Genomic DNA, 26972 nt, shown 5'->3' with positions numbered 1-26972 from the left:
CTAATGGCATGCTAAAATCAAACTAAGCCATATGTATAATCAGAGGCTTAAGGGTCAATTCATACCAAGTGGTCCAGCACTGGTTGTTTGAATCTCAGAAAAAACTGATATTCGCTGGGTGAATTCCCTCAAAAATGTTTTTAGAAAATTTTTATTGTATCATTTAAAAACAGCAGCCATTTTTGTTCCAGGCCATAAGCATTCTTTCACATTTACAAGCATATGCAGTTTTTTAAATTATTCAGTAATGAGTTGCCACAGACCTTTCAAATACGAGGCATTTAGGTTAGCACACACTGGACTATAAATTAAAACCATAGTCAGTTAGCTGAATGTATTCGTTAATATATTTTTAATGGCTCGAAGTTATTGGTTGCAAATTTAAAACTCAATTTTTGAACAGTATAGTCATATGTTACCGACTATCAATGGTGAGAAGCTCACACTAGAAAACACACTATTTTAAAAAACAGATTTTTTTAATTTTTTCATTCTTTAGTGTGCAATATTTTTGTTAAGGGACCACATAAAAATCTGAAAATTACATACATAATAGACCTTCATGATATCAAACTTCAGTGTAAATTTCAACTTTGAGATGCAATGGGAAGTTACGAAAAAAATTACCACTATGAGTCAAAAATACATTTCTTAATATCTGCCATATCTGGTTTAATGGGTAAAGTGTATCAGTTACGTAACCCAAAAATGTTTATGATCATTGTTTTTTCATGAGCCGACTAATTACATTATCTTGTACTTTATATATATATTTACTACATTGTTCGTTGAACAACAGAGAAATATCTTCATTCAGTTTGGGCTCCACTGGTTGGGGAGAGAGATATATGCTCTAATTAATGGGAAGCTGCACCAAAAATTGTCTTCCAGAAACACACGCAGGTATAGATGCATGTCTTATATGTCGCTTCTCGGCCTTTTGGCCAAGATCAAACTGTAGTATCTGTTCTTATCAGCTTAATGCTGGCAAGGTCGAATACATAACACACTGATATGTGATGTATTTTCTTTAGTCATTGGACTCCTAATGCCCGATTATCCAGCAATTCTGAAACATTACCTGAATGTTAGTTCCTGTTGTTTTCTGGTGCGCAACTTGGTTTTTACCTTTTTTCCCCAATGATGTCCAACAAAGCCAGCATGGCTGCAGTAGCTATTTTTTTTCTTTGAGTTAACGTCCTCTCCGTAGAGCTGAATTTTAAAATGAGGGTCTTCGTTGCATCGGGAGAAGGAAATTAGATTAGGTTGTAGCTTAGTAGTAGAATGAAAAACTTGTGACTCCCACATAAAGAACTTTTACTTAACACAATACTGAGACAATTCGATTACATATACCTTTCTCGCACCAACTCAGAAGACCGACAGATGCCAAGATCGGTTAAAAAAAGTTAAATGAGTTACATAAAATAATTGCCATTTCTGTTCTTCTATTTTCTATCAGCATAGATATAATCATAAAACCCTGCGATATCTTTGGCATACGGAAATGGCGCAAATATTTATTTCTATGTGCACGCCATTAAAGAACTTACACTGGCCATTATGTTAAAAGTTCGTTGTCGCAGTTGTAAATTCCAGGGGAGACAGCTTCTTCAGTACATTTTTAATAGGCACTCAGAACTGATCCTTTTCAATTTTTTTAAACGAGGTCCTTGTGCCTGGTAGGTGCTAAAATGTAACACGTACATCTTGGTTTTGACAGTCAATATTATCAACTTTGGCAATCCACCAATGTTCACCATAAAAAGAAGCCACTATGATCTTATTTTGAAGTGTCAGTGGCACAAGGTGTCCACATTGTTGAAGTTCACTATCATGGGATGTTGATGTAAGCTTACACTTAAGGTAGTGAGACCAACGTATAAAACAATGAAAAGATCTGCTGCCTTTAATGTTCTGACAAATGTTGAATCTTCCCTCCAAGATATTGGTGTAGAGTTATTGTATTTCTTCATATTTTACAAACACATAGGTAATCTCTTTTACTTGCTCTTTACAGAATTTAAACATTTCTTGAGGTGTCATGATCTGGTTCTCATAGGTCCACTGCACACTACCTTTTGTGACAGCTCACTTTAGTGTGCCCCAGATGCCACCGTACACATTCTTCCCATAGCAAGATGAAACAAAATGCCATTCTGCATCAGCTCCACAGTCTTCTTTGTGAAAGGAGATGTTAATTTTTTTTTGTTTTTCTATTGGCTTGCAGCACTATCAGAGAAGGTGGGGCCTTGAGACTTGCTTGGCAGCCTACTCGCCAGTATGACAGCGCACGTCCACAGTAGTAGTAGTAGTAGTAGTAGTAGTAGTTGTTGTTGTTGTTGTGGTCTTCAGTCCTGAGACTGGTTTGATGCAGCTCTCCATTCTACTCTATCCTGTGCAAGCTTCTTCATGTCCCAGTATGTACTGCAACCTACATCCTTCTGAATCTGCTTGGTGTATTCATCTCTTGGTCTCCCTCTATGATTTTTACCCTTCACCCTGCCCTCCAATACTAAATTGGTGATCCCTTGATGCCTCAGAACATGTCCTACCAACCGATCCCTTCTTCTAGTCAAGTTGGGCCACAAACTCCTCTTCTCCCCAATCCTATTCAGTACCTCCTCATAGTTATGTGATCAACCCATCTAATCTTCAGCATTCTTCTGTAGCACCACATTTCAAAAGCTTCTATTCTCTTCTTGTCCAAACTAGTTATCGTCCATGTTTCACTTCCATATATGGCCACATTCCATAAAAATACTTTCAGAAACGACTTCCTGACAATTAAATCTATACTCTATATTAACAAATTTCTCTTCTTCAGAAACGCTTTCCTTGCCATTGCCGTCTACATTTTATATCCTCTCTACTTCGACCATCATCAGTTATTTTGCTCCCCAAATAGCAAAACTCCTTTACTACTTTAAGTGTCTCATTTCCTAATCTAATTCCCTCAGCATCACTTGATTTAATTCGACTATATTCCATTATCCTCATTTTGCTTTTGTTGATGTTCATCTTATATCCTTCTTTCAAGACACTGTCCATCACATTCAAATACTCTTCCAAGTCCTTTGCTGTCTCCGACAGAATTACAATGTCATCGGCGAACCTCAAAGTTTTTATTTCTTCTCCATGGATTTTACATCTACATCTACATCTACTCCAAATTTTTCTTTTGATTCCTTTACTGTTTGCTCAATATACAGACTGAACAACAACTCCCTTCCCAATCACTGCTTCCCTTTCATGTCCATCTACCCTTAAAACTGCCATCTGGCTTCTGTACAAATTGTAAATAGCCTTTTGCTCACTGCATTTTGTACCTGCCACCTTCAGAATTTGAAAGAGAGTATTCCAGTCAACATTGTCAAAAACTTTCTCTATGTCTACAAATGCTAGAAACGTAGGTTTGCCTTTCCTTAATCTAGCTTCTAAAATAAGTCGTTGAGTCAGTATTGCCTCACGTTTTCCCATATTTCTATGGAATCCAAACTGATCTTCCCCGTGGTCAGCTTCTACCAGTTTTTCCACTCGTCTGTAAAGAATTCGTGTTAGTATTTTGCAGCCATGACTTATTAAACTGATAGTTCGGTAACTTTCACATCTGTCAACACCTGCTTTCTTTGGGATTAGAATTATTATATTCTTCTTGAAGTCTGAGGGTATTTTGCCTGTCTCATACATTTTGCTCACCAGATGCTAGAGTTTTGTCAGGACTGGCTCTCCCAAGGCTGTCAGTAGTTCTAATGGAATGTTGTCTACTCCCGGGGCCTTGTTTCGGCTAAAGTCTTTCAGTGCTCTGTAAAACTCTTCACGCAGTATCGTATCTCCCATTTCATCTTCATCTACATCCTCTTCCATTTCTATAACACTGCCCTCAAGTACATCGCCATTTTATAGACCCTCTATATACTCCTTCCACGTTTCTGCTTTCCCTTCTTTGCTTAGAACTGGGTTTCCATCTGAGCTCTTGATATTCATACAAGTGGTTCTCTTTTGTCCAAAGGTCTCTTTAATTTTCCTGTAGGCAGTATCTATCTTACCCCTAGTGGGATAAGCCTCTACATCCTTATATTTGTCCTCTAGCCATGCCTGCTTAGCCATTTTGCACTTCCTATCGATCTCATTTTTGAGACGTTTGTATTCCTTTTTGACTGCTTCATTTACTGCATTTTTATATGTTCTCCTTTCATCAATTAAATTCAGTATTTCTTCTGTTACCCAAGGTTTTCTACTAGCCCTTGTCTTTTTACCTACTTGATCCTCTGCTGCCTTCACTACTTCATCCCTCAAAGCTACCCATTCTTCTTCTACTGTATTTCTTTCCCCCATTCCTGTCAATTGTTCCCTTATGCTCTCCCTGAAACTCAGTACAATCTCTGGTTCTTTCAGTTTATCCAGGTCCCATCTCCTTAAATTCCCACCTTTTTGCAGTTTCTTCAGTTTTAATCTACAGTTCATAACCAATAGATTGTGGTCAGAGTCCACATCTGCCCCTGGAAATGACTTAAAATTTAAAAGCTGGTTCCTAAATCTCTGTCTTACCATTATATAATCTATCTGAAACCTGTCAGTATCTCCAGGATTCTTCCATGTATACTACCTTCTTTTATGATTCTTAAACCAAGTGTTAGCTATGATTAAGTTGTGTTCTGTGCAAAATTTCACCAGGCGGCTTCCTCTTTCATTTCTTACCCCCAATCCACATTCACCTACTACGTTTCCTTCTCTTCCTTTTCCTACTATTGAAGTCCAGTCACCCACGACTATTAAATTTTCGTCTCCCTTCGCTATCTGAATAATTTCTTTCATCTCATCATACATTTCATCAATTTCTTCGTCATCTGCAGAGCTAGTTGGCATATACACTTTTACTACTGTCGTAGGCATTGGCTTTGTGTCTATTTTGGCCACAACAATGTGTTCACTGTGCTGTTTGTAGTAGCTTACCCGCACTCCTCTTTCCTATTCATTATTAAACCTACTCCTGCATTACCTGTATTTGATTTTGTACTTATAACCCTGTATTCACCTGACCGAAAGTCTTGTTCCTCCTGCCACCGAACTTCACTAATTCCCACTATATCCAACTTTAACCTATCCATTTCCCTCTTTAAATTTTCTAACCTACCTGCCCAATTAAGGGATCTGACATTCCACACTCCGATCCATAGAACACCAGTTTTCTTTCTCCTGATAACGACGTCCTCCTGAGTAGTCCCCGCCTGGAGATCCGAATGGGGGACTATTTTTACCTCCGGAATATTTTACCCAAGAGGACGCCATCATCATTTATCCATACAGTAAAGCTGCATGCCCTCGGGAAAAATTAAGCCGTAGTTTCCCCTTGCTTTCAGCCGTTCGCAGTACCAACACAGCAAGGCCGTTTTGGTTAGTGTTACAAGGCCAGATCAGTCAATCATCCAGACTGTTGCCCCTGCAACTACTGAAAAGGCTGCTGCCCCTCTTCAGGAACCACACATTTGTCTGGCCTCTCAACAGATACCCCTCCGTTGTGGTTGCTCCTACGGTACGGCTATCTGTATCGCTGAGGCACGCAAGCCTCTCCACCAACTGTAAGGTCTATGGTTCATTGGGTGGGGGTGGCGGGGGGTCGACAGTAAACAGACCTTATTTGTGTTCGTGGGGCAGTTTCTTCACGGGTAAGTTAGCATCGTTACAGTTAATTTTCCAGTTTAGGGCTGCTTCTGGCTTTGTTGCTTCATATTTTACTACAATTTTAGCTGTTTTTTTTTTTTCATTCTTATTAGTGCCCATTCATCTGTCAAAAGTTTATTGGCCTAGCCATTATATGGTTGTATTTAGCAGTCTTGAGTTTTTTCTGCTCACTGAATATGCCTATTTGCCCAAGTTAGATACCCTTGCCCGCCTTAGTAGCTCTTTTTCCTACAGTCATTAACTTTTTTCATATTGCTTTGAGGTGATGTAATGGAGCACTGACAGTAGCTGTCTGGCTGATTCCTCCCAGTTCTTTGGGACCCTTAATCACATTTAACACCTCAGTTACGAGTACGAAGAATGTTATCAGTGATTTAACGATGCACTGACAGTGGCTATCTGGCTCTTACCTCCCAGATTTATGGGACTCTTAATTACATTCAACATCTTGGTTACGATTAGCAAGAATTTTTATCAGTAAGCTCAGTTACAATGCAATATTTTACGAGTTGAAATTTATACCCCACACCAACCCCTGGAGCACTAATGTGGACCTGTGCTCTACAGTCCAGTTGGTGTATGTCTTCCTCTTGTTATTTTTAATTTATTCATTTATCATTGCCTCTAATAGCAACATACATTTACACTAGTTTGTAATTTTCCCAGACTGTCTGACGAGACCTAGAACAGGTGAAAGATTAAATAAACCTATCTTGACTGTTTTTTCTGTTCTAAAATTCTTCAAACATAGAGCATGTTTGCCTGGACAGTCTTCACATTTTCCCATGATCATACAACTGTAACTGTCAATATTGCAAACCAGAACTTTCAAAAGTTCTTTGTAGTCAACTTTATAAGATTGGCCCCATCTATCATCAACTTTACATTCTGGCGATACAAACAAACGAAACATTATGGGTGCCAGATGCTCCTGCAACAATACACCATTTCGGTCTCAACTCGCAACGGTCGAGCAACCAGTTATTTTTTTCCTGGGTCACTTGGAATGGAATGACTCTTAAGTAAAGCTGTACTCAATCCAAAGGTTGAGTTGAACACTGCAGTGCTTTAATGGGCATGGCCCTATGCCCTACACTTCCTCCAAATTTTGAAGTGACTTGCCCAGTCAGTTACGAGTGGATGTACAGTTTAACATGAGACTCCAAACCAAAGTGCATTTGTTCCACAACTGTTGCACAGTTATTTATTGATAGAAATCTACACTACCAAGTTTCAGAGACTCAGTCCCATCTTCAGGCACATCTACAAATAGCAGGATGCTGTGCCCATGTCCAAGTCAGCTTCCAAGGCAACACATCTGCAGCACATAGCTGATCAGACAGAATGTCCAATTGTGTACGTGGGAAAAAGCACCTTTCAACTGTAAGTCACCCTTATCTTAACAGGGCCAGCGAGAGGTCACGGAGAGAAAGGCCAAACCAAGCAAATGCTTAAATAGTGCTATTACTGGAAGGCAGCATGCACATAACATGTAACAATTACTATCACAGTGCACCAATGAATCCTGCGAGGCAACGGAAAGAGAAATTTATGTCACAATGCATTTTTCACAATTAGAATCATTGCCAGGTGTGAAATAAGCAGTAAGTGACAGATGAAATACTAAGAACACCTGGGAATTCAACCCCTGGCCTTAGGACTTATAGTCTGGCACTTAATCACTTACCAACACAACTGCCATAGTACTTGCAGGAACCTGGTCACTTCTTTTGACAACTGCATGATTAGGTATGTAATAAATTTTTGAATGAACAGAACAGAGTGCCTCCAGTGATTCGTCATCAGTTATGCCTAGTATATATGCCAGAATAATGAGAAAGCAAAGCAATGTTGTGCTATTGGTGTAGACACTGTTCCAAAAGCCATCAAAACATTGACAATGAAGAGTACAGATTGATGTAGTAAGTGCTATTTCATAGCCAACTGTATCATGGTCAAATATTTTATTAGAGTTAGTATTTCCTGGATACAAATATTAAAAAAGTAACAAATATTCCAGTCGCTGGTACTGCACATCTGGGAAAGCTCAATTTGGAAAGAGAATGTGCATAAGAATACGTTTTCAGAATAAAGAACCACCTATGCATGAACGCAATGACGTATCAGTGCTCTCATAAGTTACACACATCAAATGGTGGGTGATTGAATGGTCTCTGTAAGGTACATGCCATGTATGGAAAGTTATGGAGCATCCATGGAATCTAACATCTTACAACAAAGAAACACTTACATTTGTCTGCTAACTCAAGTTCGTGTTATGTGAAACTGTGGACACTTTAACATCACAGTTTTAGGTTTGGGGTGTTTTGAACTATGCTTGTGTAAAATACCAGTGGAGGTTGGGCCTAAACTACATCATTTACAATGCTTGCCAACCTCTCAAAAAAACTGCTCGGTATCTGATAAAAAAAGCGAAGCACCCAGAAGACATTATCGGATGTCAGTGTAACTTCATGGTACACACAATCAGCAGGTATGTAAATAATTAAAGAGCCTGAGTTCCCTGTGGCAAAGTGCATTAGTGTTGTTCATGTTTAGTTTAGTTAACAGGCCTGGCAGGAAATATAAGGGGCATGAACAGCATCAGATGTTGAGTGATCGCTGTGGAGGACACAGAAATGCTGCATACTCAAGTGAGACAGTTTATCAGCATCTGAGAAATTGAAAGGGATTTCTCTGTGGGTCTCCATTTGGCTAGTTGGTTGAAGCATAAATATCTAGATCTGTGTGGCATTCAGATGTGACAGTGACCCAACATTGTACTACACAGGAAAGAGAGGGCAGGTGTAGTCACTGTTAAAGTTCCACCCAATCACATCTGACACCACAAGGGAAGATCACTTCCAAGTGCATCGTAACACCTTAACATCTGCATCTACTGTCCAAAAAAAAGTAACAGACTCCCAGCAACATTCTGTATGACTAAAAAGCACAAACCATTGATGAATTGTGGTGCATTGTGCTCATCGATTAATCGTATTTCTGCACTACCCTGGATGGCACTAACTGATGAATATGACCTAGAATGAGGACCCATTCTCCCTATGTTTTGGAGAGGCACCACAGTGTTACTCATGGTATCATTGTGTGGGGAGCCGTCGGGTATGACTTCATGTCATGGCTGGTAGTGATTGAGGCAACCCTGACAACAAGTCACTGACATCCTGCATCCTTAAGTGTTACCTCCCATGCTACAGTATTGTGATGTCCTTTTTACAACAGGACAGTACTCATCTATACATGGCATGGCGTCTCTACGAAATGTTGGTGTAATAAAGAGGTAAACCTGTGACCAGCAAGATTCACAAGATCTATTGCTGATGGAACATGTGGTAGACCAGCTCATATGTCTACTCTGACTCACTGCCAGTATTTAGGATATCAAGGATCAGTCACAACAATTGTGTGCCAGCTTGCCTCAGACAATGGCTTTCTAATATCCTTCCCATCTGAATCACTGCATTTAATCAAGCCAGAGCAGTGCAACATCATAGGGGTAACTGAGCTCATACTACCACTTCCTAAATCTGTCTCTATTTTGTGACCACAGAAAACATATCACATACCCAACCCCTTAGGTTTCATTTTGTTTTCTCCTCCCTTTCTGGGTGCTTCATTTTTTTGTAAGACAGTGTATTTGGATCATGTCGAAAGTCAAAATGCAGTCACTTAAAAAAAAATAAAAAAAATAAAAAATAAAAAAAACCTTGGAAATTTGTGTAAAATAAAAAAACTTCTCAATATCTGCTTTTTTTAACACTCTACTTCAAAGCACTGAGGCTTCTCTTCACGAATGTGGCAAGGCAACCTTGTAAGCTTGTACATGTATATCATAAAAAAATGCTAATTTTGCCAATACCAGATGCTAATTTTGGAAAAAGCAAATGCTACATTTTCAGGCCCTCTTCACACTGCGTAGCATTTCTATGGATCTGTGTGTCAGCATTATTGAAACTCAGTGAGTTTCCATTTGTAGGTCACTGTCACTGTGACAAAATGAGGGTGTCTTGACCTACAGATGGTAGATGGTCGAGTTGGGGGTTTGGACGGAGAAGGAGGAGGGAGGGGTGGGGGGAGGAAGTCCTATTGACAACAAGGACATTAGAGACGGAGCACACACTTGGAATGGTTAAAGATAGAAAAGGAATTCAGCTGTGCCCTTTCAAAGGAGCATCATGTTCGTTTATTGATTTCGAAAGTCACTTTGAACAAATAAGTCTCATTCTCAACAGAAGGCAGACCATATGTGTTATTCAAACAAATAATATATTGTCATCACTTAATGCATGGCAGTTTTTTAAAAAAAATTATACACTGTTGTGCAGTGAAAATATTATCAAAATAAAAAAAACACATACTGGTCTAAAGTTTTAAAAAAATGCAATGTGAATGTGTGTGTGTGTGTGTGTGTGTGTGTGTGTGTGTGTGTGTGCGCGCCCTTTTTAATAGCAATGTGTGATGCTTTTACAGATTGAATATACATTAAGCATATTAGATACAAAGTATCGGAAAAGTACCTTCTTACACTAGGATGTTAGAGCAGCAGTGGAAAGCTAATACCTACCTTACTAATAGGAATAATTAGGTTCAGTCGGAATGACAGGATTACCCTTGTGAGCAGAACAACAAAACAAACAATAGCAGCATTTTCGAAATCTGTGATTTGAGCTTCACAGGGTCTAAATTCAACTCGCCAACCAATAGAGGAATTTGGTGGTGGTGGCTTGAACCTCATAGTCTGCCAGTTGGTGGATTGAATGTTCTGAAAAAGCAAATAGAGCAAAATTAAGAACAGTTCTAAAGCAGTAATATTTTAAAAATTAATTACCATTAGTGTGTATTACATGAAAATTACCATTAGTGTGTATCACATAAAACACTACAATGATGAAATAAAAACTGAAACTGACAAGAAACTCAAGATGGAAATATATACGAGGACAGATCACTACTCAAACAGAAGTACTTAAAAGATGATGAACTTCCAAGCTTTTGGCCAAAGCCCTTCTTCAGCGCTAACAAATACAGACACAGCTCTCACACACGTGGCAAAAGTCTCTCACTACTGCGGCATTAGCTGGACAAATAGCAATCTTGGCTAGGTTTGAGAAATGGAAATGGCAGTAAGAAGGAAGAAAATGGAATAGGGGAGGAATGTGGTTTAAGAGGTATAGTGTCAGTGTCTAATGTCGGCCCACATCCATTCTCTGCCATGGTTTACATCACCTTGTACTATGAAATGATGAAAATCCTCCCTACTACACCCCCACACCTCCCAAAGTGGGACTCCACTGCCAAACTAAACTAAAGTATATCTGCATCTGTATTAACATCCTTTCTGCTAGCAACTCCTCCTGCGATATGTCTTATGCCTTTCAACGATCCAAGTGCAGCACCACTACTGTACATCCATCCACCATTCTATTCCGGCTCTGCCATTTACTTTTCTTGTCCCATAAGAGGCTGGGAACCTGTGAAAGTTGCAATGCCATTTACCATGTAAAAACGACAGAGTTTTCTCCAAACATATAACCCCCCATGAACCATGGACCTTGCCGCTGGTGGAGAGGCTTGCGTGCCTCAACGATACAGATAGCCGTACCGTAGGCGCAACCACAACGGAGGGGTATCTGTTGAGAGGCCAGACAAACGTGTGGTTCCTGAAGAGAGGCAGCAGCCATTTCAGTAGCTGCAGGGGCAACAGTCTGGATGATTGACTGATCTGGCCTCGTAAGATTAATCAAAATGGCCTTGCTGTTCTGGTACTGCGAACGGCTAAAAGCAAAAGGAAACTACAGCCGTAATTTTTCCCGAGGGCATACAGCTTTACTGTATGATTAAATGATGATGGCGACCTCTTGGGTAAAATATTCCAGAGGTAAATTAGTCCCCCATTCGGATCTCCGGGCGGGGACTACTCAAGAGGACATTGTTATCAGGAGAAAGAAAACTGGCGTTCTACGGATCGGAGTGTGGAATGTCAGATCCCTTAATCGGGCAGGTAGGGTAGAAAATTTAAAAAGGGAAATGGATACGTTAAAATTAGATATAGTGGGAATTAGTGAAGTTCGGTGGCAGGAGGAACAAGACTTCTGGTCAGGTGAATACAGGGTTATAAGTACAAAATCAAATACGGGTAATGCAGGAGTAGGTTTAATAATGAATAAAAAAATAGGTGTACAGGTAAGCTACTACAAACAGCATAGTGAACGCATTATTGTGGCCAAGATAGACACAAAGCCCACACCTACTACAGTAGTACAAGTTTATGTGCCAAGTAGCTCTGCAGATGACGAAGAAATTGATGAAATGTATGATGAGATAAAAGAAATTATTCAGGTAGTGAAGGGAGACGAAAATTTAATAGTCATGGGTGACTGGAATTCATCAGTAGGGAAAGGGAGAGAAGGAAACATAGTAGGTGAATATGGATTGGGGCTAAGAAATGAAAGAGGAAGCCGCCTGGTAGAATTTTGCGCAGAGCATAACTTAATCATAGCTAACACTTGGTTTAAGAATCATAAAAGAAGGTTGTATACATGGAAGAAGCCTGGAGATACTAAAAGGTATCAAATAGATTATATAATGGTAAGACAGAGATTTAGGAACCAGGTTTTAAATTGTAAGACATTTCCAGGGGCAGATGTGGACTCTGACCACAATCTATTGGTTATGAACTGTAGATTAAAACTGAAGAAACTGCAAAAAGGTGGGAATTTAAGGAGATGGGACCTGAATAAACTGAAAGAACCAGAGATTGTACTGAGTTTCAGGGAGAGCATAAGGGAACAATTGACAGGAATGGGGGAAAGAAATACAGTAGAAGAAGAATGGGTAGCTTTGAGGGATGAAGTAGTGAAGGCAGCAGAGGATCAAGTAGGTAAAAAGACAAGGGCTAGTAGAAAACCTTGGGTAACAGAAGAAATACTGAATTTAATTGATGAAAGGAGAACATATAAAAATGCAGTAAATGAAGCAGTCAAAAAGGAATACAAACGTCTCAAAAATGAGATCGATAGGAAGTGCAAAATGGCTAAGCAGGCATGGCTAGAGGACAAATATAAGGATGTAGAGGCTTATCCCACTAGGGGTAAGATAGATACTGCCTACAGGAAAATTAAAGAGACCTTTGGACAAAAGAGAACCACTTGTATGAATATCAAGAGCTCAGATGGAAACCCAGTTCTAAGCAAAGAAGGGAAAGCAGAAACGTGGAAGGAGTATATAGAGGGTCTATAAAATGGCGATGTACTTGAGGGCAGTGTTATAGAAATGGAAGAGGATGTAGATGAAGATGAAATGGGAGATACGATACTGCGTGAAGAGTTTTACAGAGCACTGAAAGACTTTAGCCGAAACAAGGCCCCGGGAGTAGACAACATTCCATTAGAACTACTGACAGCCTTGGGAGAGCCAGTCCTGACAAAACTCTAGCATCTGGTGAGCAAAATGTATGAGACAGGCGAAATACCCTCAGACTTCAAGAAGAATATAATAATCCCAATGCCAAAGAAAGCAGGTGTTGACAGATGTGAAAATTACCAAACTATCAGTTTAATAAGTCACAGCTGCAAAATACTAACGCAAATTCTTTACAGACGAATGGAAAAACTGATATAAACTGACCTCGGGGAAGATCAGTTTGGATTCCGTAGAAATGTTGGAACACGTGAGGCAATACTGACCCTAAGACTTATTTTAGAAGAAAGATTAAGGAAAGGCAAACCTACGTTTCTAGCATTTGTAAACATAGGAAAAGCTTTTGACAATGTTGATTGGAATACTCTCTTTCAAATTCTGAAGGTGGCAGGGGTAAAATACAGAGAGCGAAATGCTATTTACAATTTGTACAGAAACCAGATGGCAATTATAAGAGTCGAGGGGTATGAAAGGGAAGCAGCAGTTGGGAAGGGAGTGAGACAGGGTTGTAGCCTCTCCCCGATGTTATTCAATCTGTATATTGAGCAAGCAATAAAGGAAACAAAAGAAAAGTTCGGAGTAGGTATTAAAATCCATGGAGAAGAAATAAAAACTTTGAGGTTCGCTGATGACATTGTAATTCTGTCAGAGACAGCTAAGGACTTGGAAGATCAGTTGAATGGAATGGACAGTGTCTTGAAAGGAGGGTGTAAGATGAACATCAACAAAAGCAAAACGAAGATAATGGAATGTAGTCGAATTAAGTCGGATGATGCTGAGGGAATTAGATTAGGAAATGAGACACTTAAAGTAGTAAAGGAGTTTTGCTATTTGGGGAGCAAAATAACTGATGATGGTCGAAGTAGAGAGGATATAAAATGTAGACTGGCAATGGCAAGGAAAGAGTTTCTTAAGAAGAGAAATTTGTTAACATCAAGTATCGATTTAAGTGTCAGGAAGTCGTATCTGAAAGTATATGTATGGAGTGTAGCCATGTATGGAAGTGAAACATGGACGATAACTAGTTTGGACAAGAAGAGAATAGAAGCTTTCAAAATGTGGTGCTACAGAAGAATGCTGAAGATTAGATGGGTTGATCACATAACTAATGAGTAGGTATTGAGTAGAATTGGGGAGAAGAGGAGCTTGTGGCACAACTTGACTAGAAGAAGGGATCGGTTGGTAGGACATGTTCTGAGGCATCAAGGGATCACCAATTTAGTATTGGAGGGCAGCGTGGAGAGTAAAAATCGTAGAGGGAGACCAAGAGATGAATACACTAAACAGATTCAGAAGGATGTAGGTTGCAGTAGGTACTGGGAGATGAAGCAGCTTGCACAGGATAGAGTAGCATGGAGAGCTGCATCAAACCAGTCTCAGGACTGAAGACCACAACAACGTAACCCTAAACAATCATCTAGATGAATGGTCACTACCAAACTGCAACTAAGGGGCAAACTGACCAATGTGTTGTGGAGCACATTACTCTATACAATTCAGTCATTTGACAATCCATGCTCTCTGGATCCTGCTCCATTAAAAACACATTTTCTGAATTGCACAGTTGGGAACTCTCCCTCCAACATACCTGTTGTTCCAACAACTGTCCAGACCTCAATTTCCTCTGGTCTCAGTTTCCAGTCATCTCAAGAGTATCAATAACAATAATGGTAAGGCTGCCTTCAGAACAATCGTTTTCTTATTTGAAACTGATCATCATATTTACAAAGACGTTACAACCTCCCTCCAATTTAGCCCACTTCTTGGGATAGCAACATCATCACCTGTGATCTTTTAATATTATCTATGATTGCAACCAAACAGTTTCTGACCTCTAGAATTTCTAAAACCCAGGTGAACTGGCTACTGACTGACTGTTCATAGAAACATAACACTTACGACACCTGTGGTATACATGCCAGCCCCCTCCCTTCAAATCGCCTACACACCCCATTTAACTTGGGTTGTTCTAAATGACAAGCAGCTCTTCAGGAAAGCCTGCCAAAGTGTTTAATTAAGGGTTTGGGGCAGCCAAGTTCTCAAGCTGGAAGAGTGTTAATGTCACTAGTCCTGTAATATCACAAAATCTGAGAGATATTCAACGAGTGCTGTGAACAACAACAACAACAACAACACTGTGAATAAGGATCTTTGCTGAAGTATACATGTCCAGAGGATGGGACACACTATTAGAAAGTAAACCTGAACCTAAAGATGTGCTGTATTCCTAAGGGATGGATGGCTGTAAAGGAAAAACACTTATTGGGACAGTTGCATGTCTATCGTCATCATAGTACATAGACAAACTCTTCCAGAAGGCATTCAAATACAATTCCACACTGTCATTTGGTGAACAAAATACAAGCTTAATACAAGACTTTTGCAGACAGAACTCTACACATCATTCAGTTTGTGTACTTCCATGATAAGACATGTAACCACTGGAGAAGAGTGTTGGTGGCTGAAACCAGTTGTGGTAAGCAAAAATAAAAGTGCAGCTGGTGCTGTCATTTGATTCCTAAAAACTATTTGTGGTTAATGTGAAAGGTGACCTAGTGGCATTTAGCGTGTATCAGATTGCATTCATTGCACGGAGGTGGAGCTATCTGCCACACTGAACCCTCAAAACATCAAGGACTGATTTCAAACTCCATAGCACCTTGTTAAATTACTACAGATGCCAAATGTGAAAAGTATAGGTAAAGATATACACCAAAGACAGATGAAATGTGGTAACTGGGCGCTATAAAAGGCCCCCTACATCAGAAGCTGTAGCAGGAGAGGACTTTAGAGACATTTCAAAAATATCACTACAAAGTTTACTGATCATACTACCATAACAGTTGGAGACTTCAACTTGGCAGCTATAGAATGGGTGAGTCTGCATAACAACTTATGCCAGAGAAAGGGAGTCATGCAAGATTGTTCTGAATGTCTTGCCTGAAACTTAGTTTGAGAATACAGTTAAAGAACCAATGTTTACGGCAATGTCTTTGAGCCCTAATAAGTCCAGACACAACTTTTCGAAACACGTAACATCAAGGAACAAAATGTGATCGGGGGCTGCGGTAGTATCAGTGACTCTGGGTATGGATAGTATTATTTGTTCATAAGAGTGATTGATTTCAAACTGCACAGTATCAAGTGGTCAACATCAAATATTCAGCTCTTAAGACAAAGTTGTGGAGCACAAATGGTTAAAACTCAAAAGCATTGTACAATATGCATTAGACAAGTATGTACCAAGTGATATGACAGATGGAAAGGATCCACCACAACTCTGATTTACGTGAAGTCAAAACCTCTCAGGCAAACAGAACAGAAGCTGCACGACGCCAAAATGATCTGAAAAAGTCCTAAGAAATTTTTATCTTAAGTAAAATCAAAATGAGGATTGGACTCAACTATTCAGTACTCAGTGACTATACCGGCACTGAAAGAGAAGATGACAATGAAGAGTGAACTACTCCAAAATCTTTTCACCATGGAAGATCGTAATAGGGTTCCCCCTTTTCATCACTGCACGAATGCCAACGGCAGATATTGAAATAGCCAATAGTATAATAGAAATGAAACAAATTGCTCTACAGTGGAAACACAACTGAACTGGATGAGACACTTGTAAGACACAGGAGCAACAAAGTGTACTTAGTGATTGGATAAGCCGCAAGTTATTCCAGTTTTCAACAAGGGTCATCTGGCAGACTCGAATAATTATAGGCCTATACTGCTGTTGTCAATCTGTTGTGGAATTATGGAACATGCTTTGTGATCACACATTAAGACATCTTTTGAGAATGAATATCTCATTTACAACAGTCAACATGAATTCTGCAAACCCAGAACTTACGACACTCAGCTCAGTCCATTTGTACATGAGATCAATAGCACCACAGACAAAGGCATTCAGGCTGATGCCTAGTCCCTTGCTTTCCGAAATGTATTTCACACAGGTTCACACCATTGTTTTGGCAAACAAAATCACAAACTTGCCGAGTATTGGACCAGATTTCTGACTGGATACAAGGCTCCCTTGCACGTAGAATGCAACAGTCAGCCTTAATGGAACAAAACCAAAGATGTAAATTTTATTTCTTAAGTACCCCAAGGAAGTTGCAACACCTAAAGACTGTAATGAAACACAAGACGATCTGCAGAGGATCAACAATTGGTGCAAGGAAATGGTAGCTGACCCTGAATGCAAATAAATGTAACACACTGCACATAAATGTGCCACAAGATCCACGACTCTAATTACATTATCGGTGACTAATCACTGGAAGTGTTTTCTTCTTCAGAGTAAAGTGCTAGGTCTGCAATGTTCACAGGAGAGCTTCTGTGAAGTTTGGAAGGTAGGAGACAAGACTGATGGAATTAAAGCTGTGAGGATGGGTCCCGAGTCGGGCTTAGGTATCTCGGATGGTAGAGCACTTGCCGCAAAAGACAAAGTTCCCGAGTTCGAGTCTTGGTCTGTCACAAAGTTTTAATTTGCCAGGAAGTTTCATATCAGTGCACACTCTGCTACAGAGTAAAAATTTCGTTCTGGAAACATTCTCCAGGCTGTGTCCCCGCAATACCCTTTCTTCCGGGATTGCTAGTTCTGCAAGGTTTGCAGGAGAGCTTCTGTGAAGTTTGGAATATAGGAGACAAGATACTGGCAGAATTAAAACTGTGAGGATGGGTCCTGAGTCATGCTTGGGTAGCTCACTTGGTAGAGCAATTGCCTGCGAAAGGCAAAGGTACCAAGTCTGAGTCTCGGTCCGGCACACAGTTTCAATCTGCCAGGAAGTTTCAGTCTCCTCCTTCTTCTTCTTTTTTCCATTTTGCCTTTCCCAGTTTCCTTACATGTTCAGCATTGTTATATACTCTTACAACATAGAAAAAAAGCACAACACACCACAAAGCAATTATCTGAATGGAATGTAAATGTTAGATGTGATTACATATGCAGACAAATAAATTATTACAATTTTAAAAAAAATTGGAGGATCTGTTCAAGAGAAAGATATTCACAAATTGAACAAGACAGTAACACAGTGGTCCACCTCTGGTCTTTATGGAAGCAGTTATATGGCTTGGCATTGATTTATACAGTTGTTGGATATCCTCCTGAGGGATATCATGACAAATTCTGTCCAATTGGCATATTAGATTGTCAAAATCCCAAGCTGTTTGGAGGGACCTATCCATAATGCTCCAAACGTTCTCAATTGGGCAGAGGTCCGATAACCTTGCTGACCTAGTTCGGGTTTGGAAAGCACTCTCGCCGTGTTCAGACTTGTTGAAATGTAAGCCGAGGATGGCTTGCCATGAAGGGCAACAACACAGCTGGCAGGATATCGTCAACATACCACTGTGCTGTAGGAGTGCCACATATGGCAGCCATAGGGGTGCTGCTATGAAAAGAAATGGTAACCCAGACCTTAACTCCTGGTTGTCAACCTGTATGGGGGACAACATTCAAGTTGGTATCCAATCGTTGTCCGGGGCATCTCCAGACATGTCTTCACTTGTCATTGGGGCTCAATTCGAAGTTCGACTCAACACTGTAGACAGTTCTGCTCCAGTCAATGAGATTCCAGGCCAAAGATGTGTTCGGAGGACGTCCCGAACAATAGTAGGATAACGCCATGACTATTGCCTGCCATAAGTCTCAACAACCAGAAACGATGGTCTCGAGTGCCATTCTTCTCACAGCAGGACCCCTTTGGTTGTCATCTGTGGCACACTAACAGCAAAGCAGTACATCGACATATTCTACACTCTGGCTCACTGCTGACTACAGTAAAATTCTGCTTCCACAAGCTTCCGCACATTGGTGTGATGTCACATGTTTTGAACATGTGAGGACAATTGTTGTCGACTGCCATCATCCACGTTTGCTATCGTCCCATGGTAGAAGATTGGTACACATCTTCTTCATCAGAATCCAAGTTTCATTCGATTTCATGCTCTCCTCCTTCCTATTGAAATTCTTGGGGTGTTTTACAAACTATATGGCCTCTCTGTATAGCCTTTCATGGTATCTGCTTGTGGTTGCCAATACTTGAGTCCTATCAAAATGAATGTGCTGGTCTCCACGCTGCAAAGCATGTTCTGCAACAGCTGATCTGTAAATCTCTCCTCTCCTGCAATTGCCCTTATGCTCTTCTAGTCACTTTTTGACAGTTCTTTTTGTAGTATTCACGTACACCTCCCTACAATTACACAGAATCCTATAAATTCCAGCTTTTTCCAGTTGTTGACGAGCTCCCTTGACCAATTTTAGGTGATCTACCTTCCATGTGGGTGTGTGTAGATCACCATGATGTTCTGCTTTTTTATGATTTTTCCTGTGCAGTGAGTCCCTTCCTTAATAAAGGGGCAGAAAACCTTTTAATTTCACTGGCACTTGAGCAGAGCTATGATTTCTACACAGTGGTCTTAATGCTCTTTTCACTCCAGCGAACGAATAACCATTCTTGACCAGTGCATTGGTGAGATGTTGTAATTCTGTGTCAAGTAGCTCTGGTTCACTGACTACCCTTTCTCTGTCCACCAACTTTTTATGATGCCTCACTTTTGTTGGTGGGTACTACAAAAAGGGCTGTCAAAAAACAACTAGAAAGCACAAGGGCAAGTACAGAAGAGGGGAGGTTGATGTGGTGTCACCGCCAGACACCACACTTGCTAGGTGGTAGCTTTAAATCGGCCGCGGTCCATTAGTACATGTCGGACCCGCGTGTCGCCACTGTCAGTGATCGCAGACCGAGCACCACCACAAGGCAGGTCTCGAGATACGGACTAGCACTCGCCCCAGTTGTACGGACGACTTTGCTAGCAACTACATGGACAAAGACTCGCTCATTTGCAGAGCAGCTAGTTAGAATAGCCTTCAGCTAAGTCCATGGCTACGACCTAGCAAGGCGCCATTAGCATTACATTGCATTTATCTAGAGAGTGTCTCACTTGTATCATCAAGAACGCTGTATACAAATGATGGATTAAAGTTAAGTATTCCAGCAGCTACGTATTTTTCTTTATAGCATTCATTACGTATCCTGTTTCAGACCTCACGCCACCCTGCGTGAGTTAGCGCGTGCATCTTGGCCGCCTCTTTCTATTAGTGTACGTAGTGTTGGCAAGTCTGCCGATACTACAGTTGAAAACTCAGATGTTGCAGAACATGCTTTGTAGCCACAAGACCAAAACATTCTTCTGATAAGACTCAAGTACTGGCAATCACAAGCAGATACCATGAAAGGCTGTACAGAAAGGCCATAGAGACTGTAAAACACCCCAGGAATTTCAATAGAAAGGAGGAGGGCGTGAAATTGAATGACATTTGGATTCTGGTGAAGAATGTGTGTACCAGTCTTCCAGCGTGGGAAGATAGCAAATGTGGATGTTATCAGTCAACAACAATTGCACTCACATATTCAAAACATGCTACATCACACCACTGTGCGGAAGATTGTGGAAGCGGAATTTTGTTGTAGTCAGCAGTGAGCCAGGCTGTGAATCGGACATTCAAAAGTGTGACGAGCCCCCTTGAAAATGTCCTCTGCAGATCGGAACAAAAAGTCAGGTTTTAAGGTGAAACCCATTCAACCTTGGCACAATATCCTGGAAAATTTTATTAACTGTGACATTTCCGGCCATGATAGTTCATATTTTACAATCCATCCTGGGTGTACATTTCAGCAAGCTAACAGCTACCTGCATATGGGAGACTTTCTACTGCTTGTCTTTGTGCTAGTCGAACCCTATCTAGGCCAGCAAGGTTGCCAGATCCCTCCCTAACTGAGAATGTTTGGAGCATTATGGGCAGAACCCTTCAACCCTTTCAGGATTTTGACCATCTACATACCAATTGGACAGAATCTGGTACACCATTCCTCAGGAGGACATCCAACAATTCTGTCAATCAATGCCAAGCCAAATAACTGCTTGCAAGGGCCAGATGTGAACAAGCACATTACTGACTTGCTCAATTTGTGAAGCTCTTCCTCTTGAATAAATCATACAATTTTTCTGAAATTATAACTATTTGTTTGTCTGTACATGTATATTACATCTACTGATTTCTGCCCCATTCAGATAATTCCTTTGTTTGTCTTAGAGTTACATCAGTTTTGGCATCTGGTAGTCAAATGCCCTTCCTGATATCACTACTCTTCCCCAATAGGAATCTGTGTACCCTAACTGTCTGTATCTTGTGTAAATCTCATGTCCACAAACATTTAGAAAATGCAGTAGAAGGGTATCAGCCCAGTATTTACCTCTTTGATCTGTGGCTGCTTCACCTATCTGGGTGGGTTTATCACCGGAAACAGTAACTACCATAAAGAAAAATGTGTAGCCAACTGTCTTGAGTTACCTGAAGTGGAATGACCACATAAAACAAACAGCAGGAAAAGCACATTCCAGACAGAGACTGGGAGAATCTTGAAGGAAGTGTAATTCACCCACGAAAAACTAGTTCACAAAACACTCATTTAAACGATGCTTCAGTACTGTTCATCAGTCTAGGACCATTACCTAAGTTGGGTTAATGGCGGAAGGGAGGAGGGGGAGGGGGGGGGGTGAGAGAGAGAGAGAGAGAGAGAGAGAGAGAGAGAGAGAGAGAGAGACCATCTAAGTGAAGTGCACTTCATCACTGGATCATTTATTTGGCACGGGAGCATTTTGGAGACGCTCAATAAACTCCAGTGGCAGATGCTACAAGAGGTTTTGTGCATCACAGAGAGGTTTACTACTGAAATTTCAGGAGTTTATGTTCCAATAAGAGTTAGGCAACATATTACTCTCTCCCTCAAATATCTCACAAAATGATCACAACAAGAAAATCAAGGAAATTAGATGTCTTAGGGAGCTTTACTGACAATTATTCTTCCCACATACCATTCGTGACTGGAACAGGAAAGAGCAGGAATGATACTGGTATCAAAAATGCCTTCCACCATACACAGTAAGGAAGCTTGCAGAGCTTAGATGCACGTGTACCACCTCCTATGGTGTAAGGGAGAAAGTACCTTATTTGTAAAACAATATCATTTTAAACACTTTATGCTAGTACATCTGATGTTTCTAAGCAGAGGACTACCATTCCTGGTCTGTAGTTTACCCTGATAGTTCCCTCAAGATCAAATTATCAAATGAATTCATCATCTGTTATGCAAATATGCGTGTTATCTTAAATCAGATGTGGAGTCTTCAAGTTATGAAATTCCTTATCTGCTCCAATCTCCTGAGTGCACTACAAATGACCGAACACATGTAACGAGCAGAGAAATCTGAACATCCCAGAGACCTACCTTTGTAAACAGCATCAAAGGAAGGAGATGTTACACTGTTGGGTACCAAGTCATGTCAAACTGTAAGATGGAGCAGATAAGGAGAATTGTAAAATACTCACAGTGGCCTTCATGGCCTTGTGTCATTGAAAGGAAAAATGTTGAAGTGGTAGGCAACAAGCAGCAGGTGGTGAAGGCCACTTCCCACTCATGGAGTAGCTCTTTTCACTCACTAACACATAAAAAAGTCCTGTTAATTCACCTCCACATTGATATTACTCTCTGACATATTAATTCCTCCTTTGAGGAGATGTTCATTACTGTCCAATGTCCACAATGTACAAACATTGGTACACCTAGTCAGGTAATGAGAGGGCATCCCATGGTTTGATGTTGAAAATATGAATTGGCTACTGAACTTTTGCATCTCTTCCTGGGTTCTCCAAAAAGTGTTGGGTAAGAATAACTAATATAGACTTTTCAAGATTATTATGTTATACCCGAGACAACACTGCCATGCACCCTTAAGCCAAGCAACAACAAAAAAATCTGTTCCTAACAATTACTGATTCTGGTAAAGTAACAACTATGCAGAACACTCTTCAGACACCATACAGCTTGTATCTATAACAAAAATCATCAAATCCAAGCAGATAACAGAAATATTTACAAAATGAAAAATGAGAATGTTAAAGTGTCTTTAGAAAATTGCTATGAGCAGTTACACATTACACAGAAAATAGGTCTTCAGTAGTTTATTAGTCTTAGGAATGGTAACACTGCCACTAATGTAGATAAACAACTGTTCCAGGAATTATTTCTCAAAAAATGAAGTCTCTGGTACTTTTAACCATGATACATGTTACTATGCTGAAAACAGAGTGGATACGACAGTAACAGCAATGTTTTTGTAGATTGGTATACCGGTATTTGAACCCAACGCTGTGACAGTCACCAATAGTCACCTCTACATTTCCCTGAGTTCCTTCAGTGTGGTTTCCAATAATCAGTACATTTATGAAAGAGTTTATAACATGCGTAACTTCTTGAAATAATTGTCCTTGCTGTTTTCCATAATGCAACAGTGTTTCCTTCTACATTTAGTCTATGTTTCTCTCTCGATGATTGAGAGAAAATTGCTTCGCCTGGGGTTCCTATGGGCTGTGCTGCCTAATTACTTTACAATATCACAGCCAGTTGCTCACACACAACCATAAATATCCATCACCCTTACGTAAACTTTCGTAATCACACTCCCATTGTCTCACATGAAACTAACATTAAGACCTGAATGTTGCTTTAGACAGTTCCTAAGTGAAGAGGCAAATGAAGTAAACCTAATGTTCCACTTCAACCCATGTAAATAATTTACAACTTTTATAATGCTTGCATTAAAAATTATCATCTGCAACACTCAGGTCAATCATGATTCTGACCATTATGGCATACTTACTAGCATTTAATCCATGAATAATAACTTCAGCAAGCTAATCTCTGTAGAAGATTACCACCATTACATCCCCCTCCCCCTTTCACGAAGTATATTTTGTACTTTCTGGCCATATGAGTCAACTGTTATTTCCAGGATGCTTTGTTGGCTCATGGCGGCACTCTTAAATGGCAGCAAAGAGTATGATACCAAATCTCAAGTATTTACAAGTTAACTTCCTGAGTAACTCCTAAAAGGTTATCAAGAACTTACAAAATCTCACTAACTATAGTGGTTTTTATCTGGCTTTTTAATTATGCAAAGATATTCTATGACTGTAAGAACCAAAATGTTATTTGTTTCCTGATAATCAATGAAAAATTAAAAGAGTTGTATGTAATATGTCATTCTCACGTAATTCTCTCAGGATCTATTTGAGCAGACTATGTCACACTCAGGTATCTAATTGATCTTCAAATGTATTCTCATTTAGGACTGAAGTTACACAAAAACACAAGCCAGTAGGTACTAGACAAGCCTGCCAGAAGTTTTTACATTGAACTAAATTTCAATAAGACAGAATAAAGTAGGAATTCCCTAATATCCAGTGCATTAACAATGATTAGTTTTGTTAAGTCAATTACTCCAGGTCAAGGTCTACACTTCCAAAAATCTTACCCTGGTATAACAGTGACAGTAAAGGCAAGTTAACAATAGCTTACCTCAAAGTGATCAGTATCATTTTTGTCATCTTGATGGATCCTCTCACTGAAGAGTGAAACTGAATCGCGAATGAACAAGTGTGCAATATGCTGTGCAAGAAGAGGGTCTATGTCAGCTTGTAGAAGTTGTTCATAAATTTCTTCATCCTTCACTACTGGGACATCATTGTACCTAATCAATAAACAAAATATTTTTTATTACTTACTGCCTTCATTAGACCACTCTAGTCAATTACATAAAAGTTTATACAAGGAGGTATTATTATTCAATAATAAAATTCAGTTCAACCAAAACAGCTCAATAATACAATGTTTACATATAGAATTATTATAATTTATTACCGTACTTACCTGATTATAAGACTGAGGTCTTTCTCCAAATCTGTCATTCAAAAAATATGGGTTCCTTTCGTATTGCAGATTAAACTATTGCTGCTGAGGTCAATGTTTTTCACATTCTTTAATAGATTAATATAGGGGCCATCTTACATTTACAGGTGAAGCTTTGGCTATTGAGGTTTTGTTCTAATTTATTTTGAACAATCTCAAAGGATAGGGCATATGAACAATACTTGCATTTGAATAGGCTTGAGATTTCCTGATACGCCGTAGTGCTCGATACAGTATCGACCTTGCTCGAATGACAATGTGACATTCGACTCGCATCGCTAGTGCAAGGGATATGCAAGAAAGTATGAACTAGCCATTACAACAATATACTGCTGTACTTAAAGATTCACAATTTTGTGACACACAGGAGAAAACAACATTTTTATCAACTTGCAAACTCTTTTGTATCTGAACAGGGTTGCAATGAATATTCTCATAAATTTAAGCATACTGTATACACACATTTATGCTGCTTTTTAAGTAAAAGTAACATTCAAAGGCGAAAATCCTGTCCTTCAAAAACCATTACTCGGTTCTGATCCCAAGTCAATATTTTATTTGGTTATGAGAAATTAACAATTTACCAAGTAGGTTGCAAATTAGAAATTTGGTCTGTCACACCAGAATACCGGAGAAAATTACCAGCTTTTTATCAGGTTTAGAACAAGATGATGATATTCAGATGGAACAGGAAGGAGAAATGATCCAGAATGAAATGTCTAACAAATGACACAAATCATATTACACTGATAGTAACTGTTGTTGTGACAATAAATTGCAGTGGACAGACCCTTTGTGGAGATAGTATGAACAGACTTCACTAGGTCGCGGGACGAGTGAAAGGTGACATAGCTTGGCTGATAACTAGATGAGAGTGGGGAGGGGAGTCTTGAGCAGGCGGAAATTTCATCGAGCAGCCAACCACGGGAAAGTATACTGTGTACTTTGACTTTTTATGAACATCTACCATGTTTCAGATGTAGTTTGCCTGACACTGTCTGCACTCAGAATCAAACTGACCTCAAAATTGAACAAATACTCAACAATAGCAACATGTCTGCAGGAGATGCTAAGTGTGGATGGAGGCCAGTGGTGTACTTATATGTTTCGTAAGCAATGTTGTCGTTGCCCATCATGCGGCACGAAGGGAACAATTAGGTGCGTGTCAGCTGCTGGGTCTACACAGTCAACGAAAGACTGACAGGCAGACGATATATTCGTAGGCAAGAGACATCGTAACATTCTCGACAGGCAGATGATATATTCGTAGGAAAGAGACATCGTAACATTCTCACATCAATATTGAAGCAAAATGCACTATATCAATGTATGTGTGTGGGGGGGGGGGACTAACTTCTCAGTTCCAGAGTAACCGCAACCTCAGATATCGCAACACATTTGGAAGAAACAGTCAAATATTTGTGACAACAGAGATATGACTTTCAGTGCTATCCCAATAGGATGACGACAATGATGATTAAAAATAGTGGTACCACAGATGACAGGAGGACCTGTTTTGCAAAGGTGTTCTTATCTTTGTGAGGGAATGGGAACAGCAGAGAGGTTTAAGGAGATGATGTCAAAGATATTTCCATGGGAGCAGGCGAAGCTGCTGACCAAGAGAGTGGCTGAGCTCTCAAGATCACAAAGGTATCAATGTGGGTACCAAAACTCCTTAACGATATTCCTCCAAAGACTCCATTCAAGAAAATAAGAGTGCACAAATGGAGGGCTCCACAGGGGGTTCGGCGGAGGGGGGGGGGATAATCAACCAAAACGTTGTTGTACCGCATGGCAAAATCCTTGTGGTGGAAGTTTGTGAAAAATCCCTGGCAGCAATGCAAGAACAGGACCTGAAATAGTACCTAGGGTTCTCACCATTTATCATCAGGATACTCAAAGAGATCAGAAATGACCACGGTGACAAGGTGGAGGCTGCAACTGTTGCAGATAAACTGCCACCCTTAGTCATCTTCTTGGAAGATGAGAGGTGGATGTCACACTGATCCAGGAACCCCATCTATAAAAAGG

At 40.0% G+C, this 26972-nt stretch overlaps 1 protein-coding gene and 1 pseudogene across 1 annotated transcript in view; one reads left to right on the top strand and one right to left on the bottom strand.

Moving 5' to 3' along the window:
• LOC126457122 (glutamate--cysteine ligase catalytic subunit) overlaps positions 1 to 26972 on the bottom strand; it is a 126534-nt gene that overhangs the window by 38098 nt on the left and 61464 nt on the right. Inside the window, exons 7-8 of the mRNA XM_050093179.1 lie at positions 24552 to 24723; positions 10271 to 10468 (exon numbers count right to left, since the gene is read on the bottom strand). Coding sequence (XP_049949136.1) covers positions 10271 to 10468; positions 24552 to 24723 — 370 coding nt within the window. The remainder of the gene's footprint in view (positions 1 to 10270; positions 10469 to 24551; positions 24724 to 26972) is intronic.
• Positions 925 to 1048, top strand: LOC126458720 (U2 spliceosomal RNA; annotated as a pseudogene).

The sequence above is a fragment of the Schistocerca serialis genome, chromosome 2 (genome assembly GCF_023864345.2).
Source record: "Schistocerca serialis cubense isolate TAMUIC-IGC-003099 chromosome 2, iqSchSeri2.2, whole genome shotgun sequence".
NCBI lineage: Eukaryota > Metazoa > Arthropoda > Insecta > Orthoptera > Acrididae > Schistocerca > Schistocerca serialis.
This window is presented reverse-complemented; position numbering and strand designations above follow the sequence as displayed.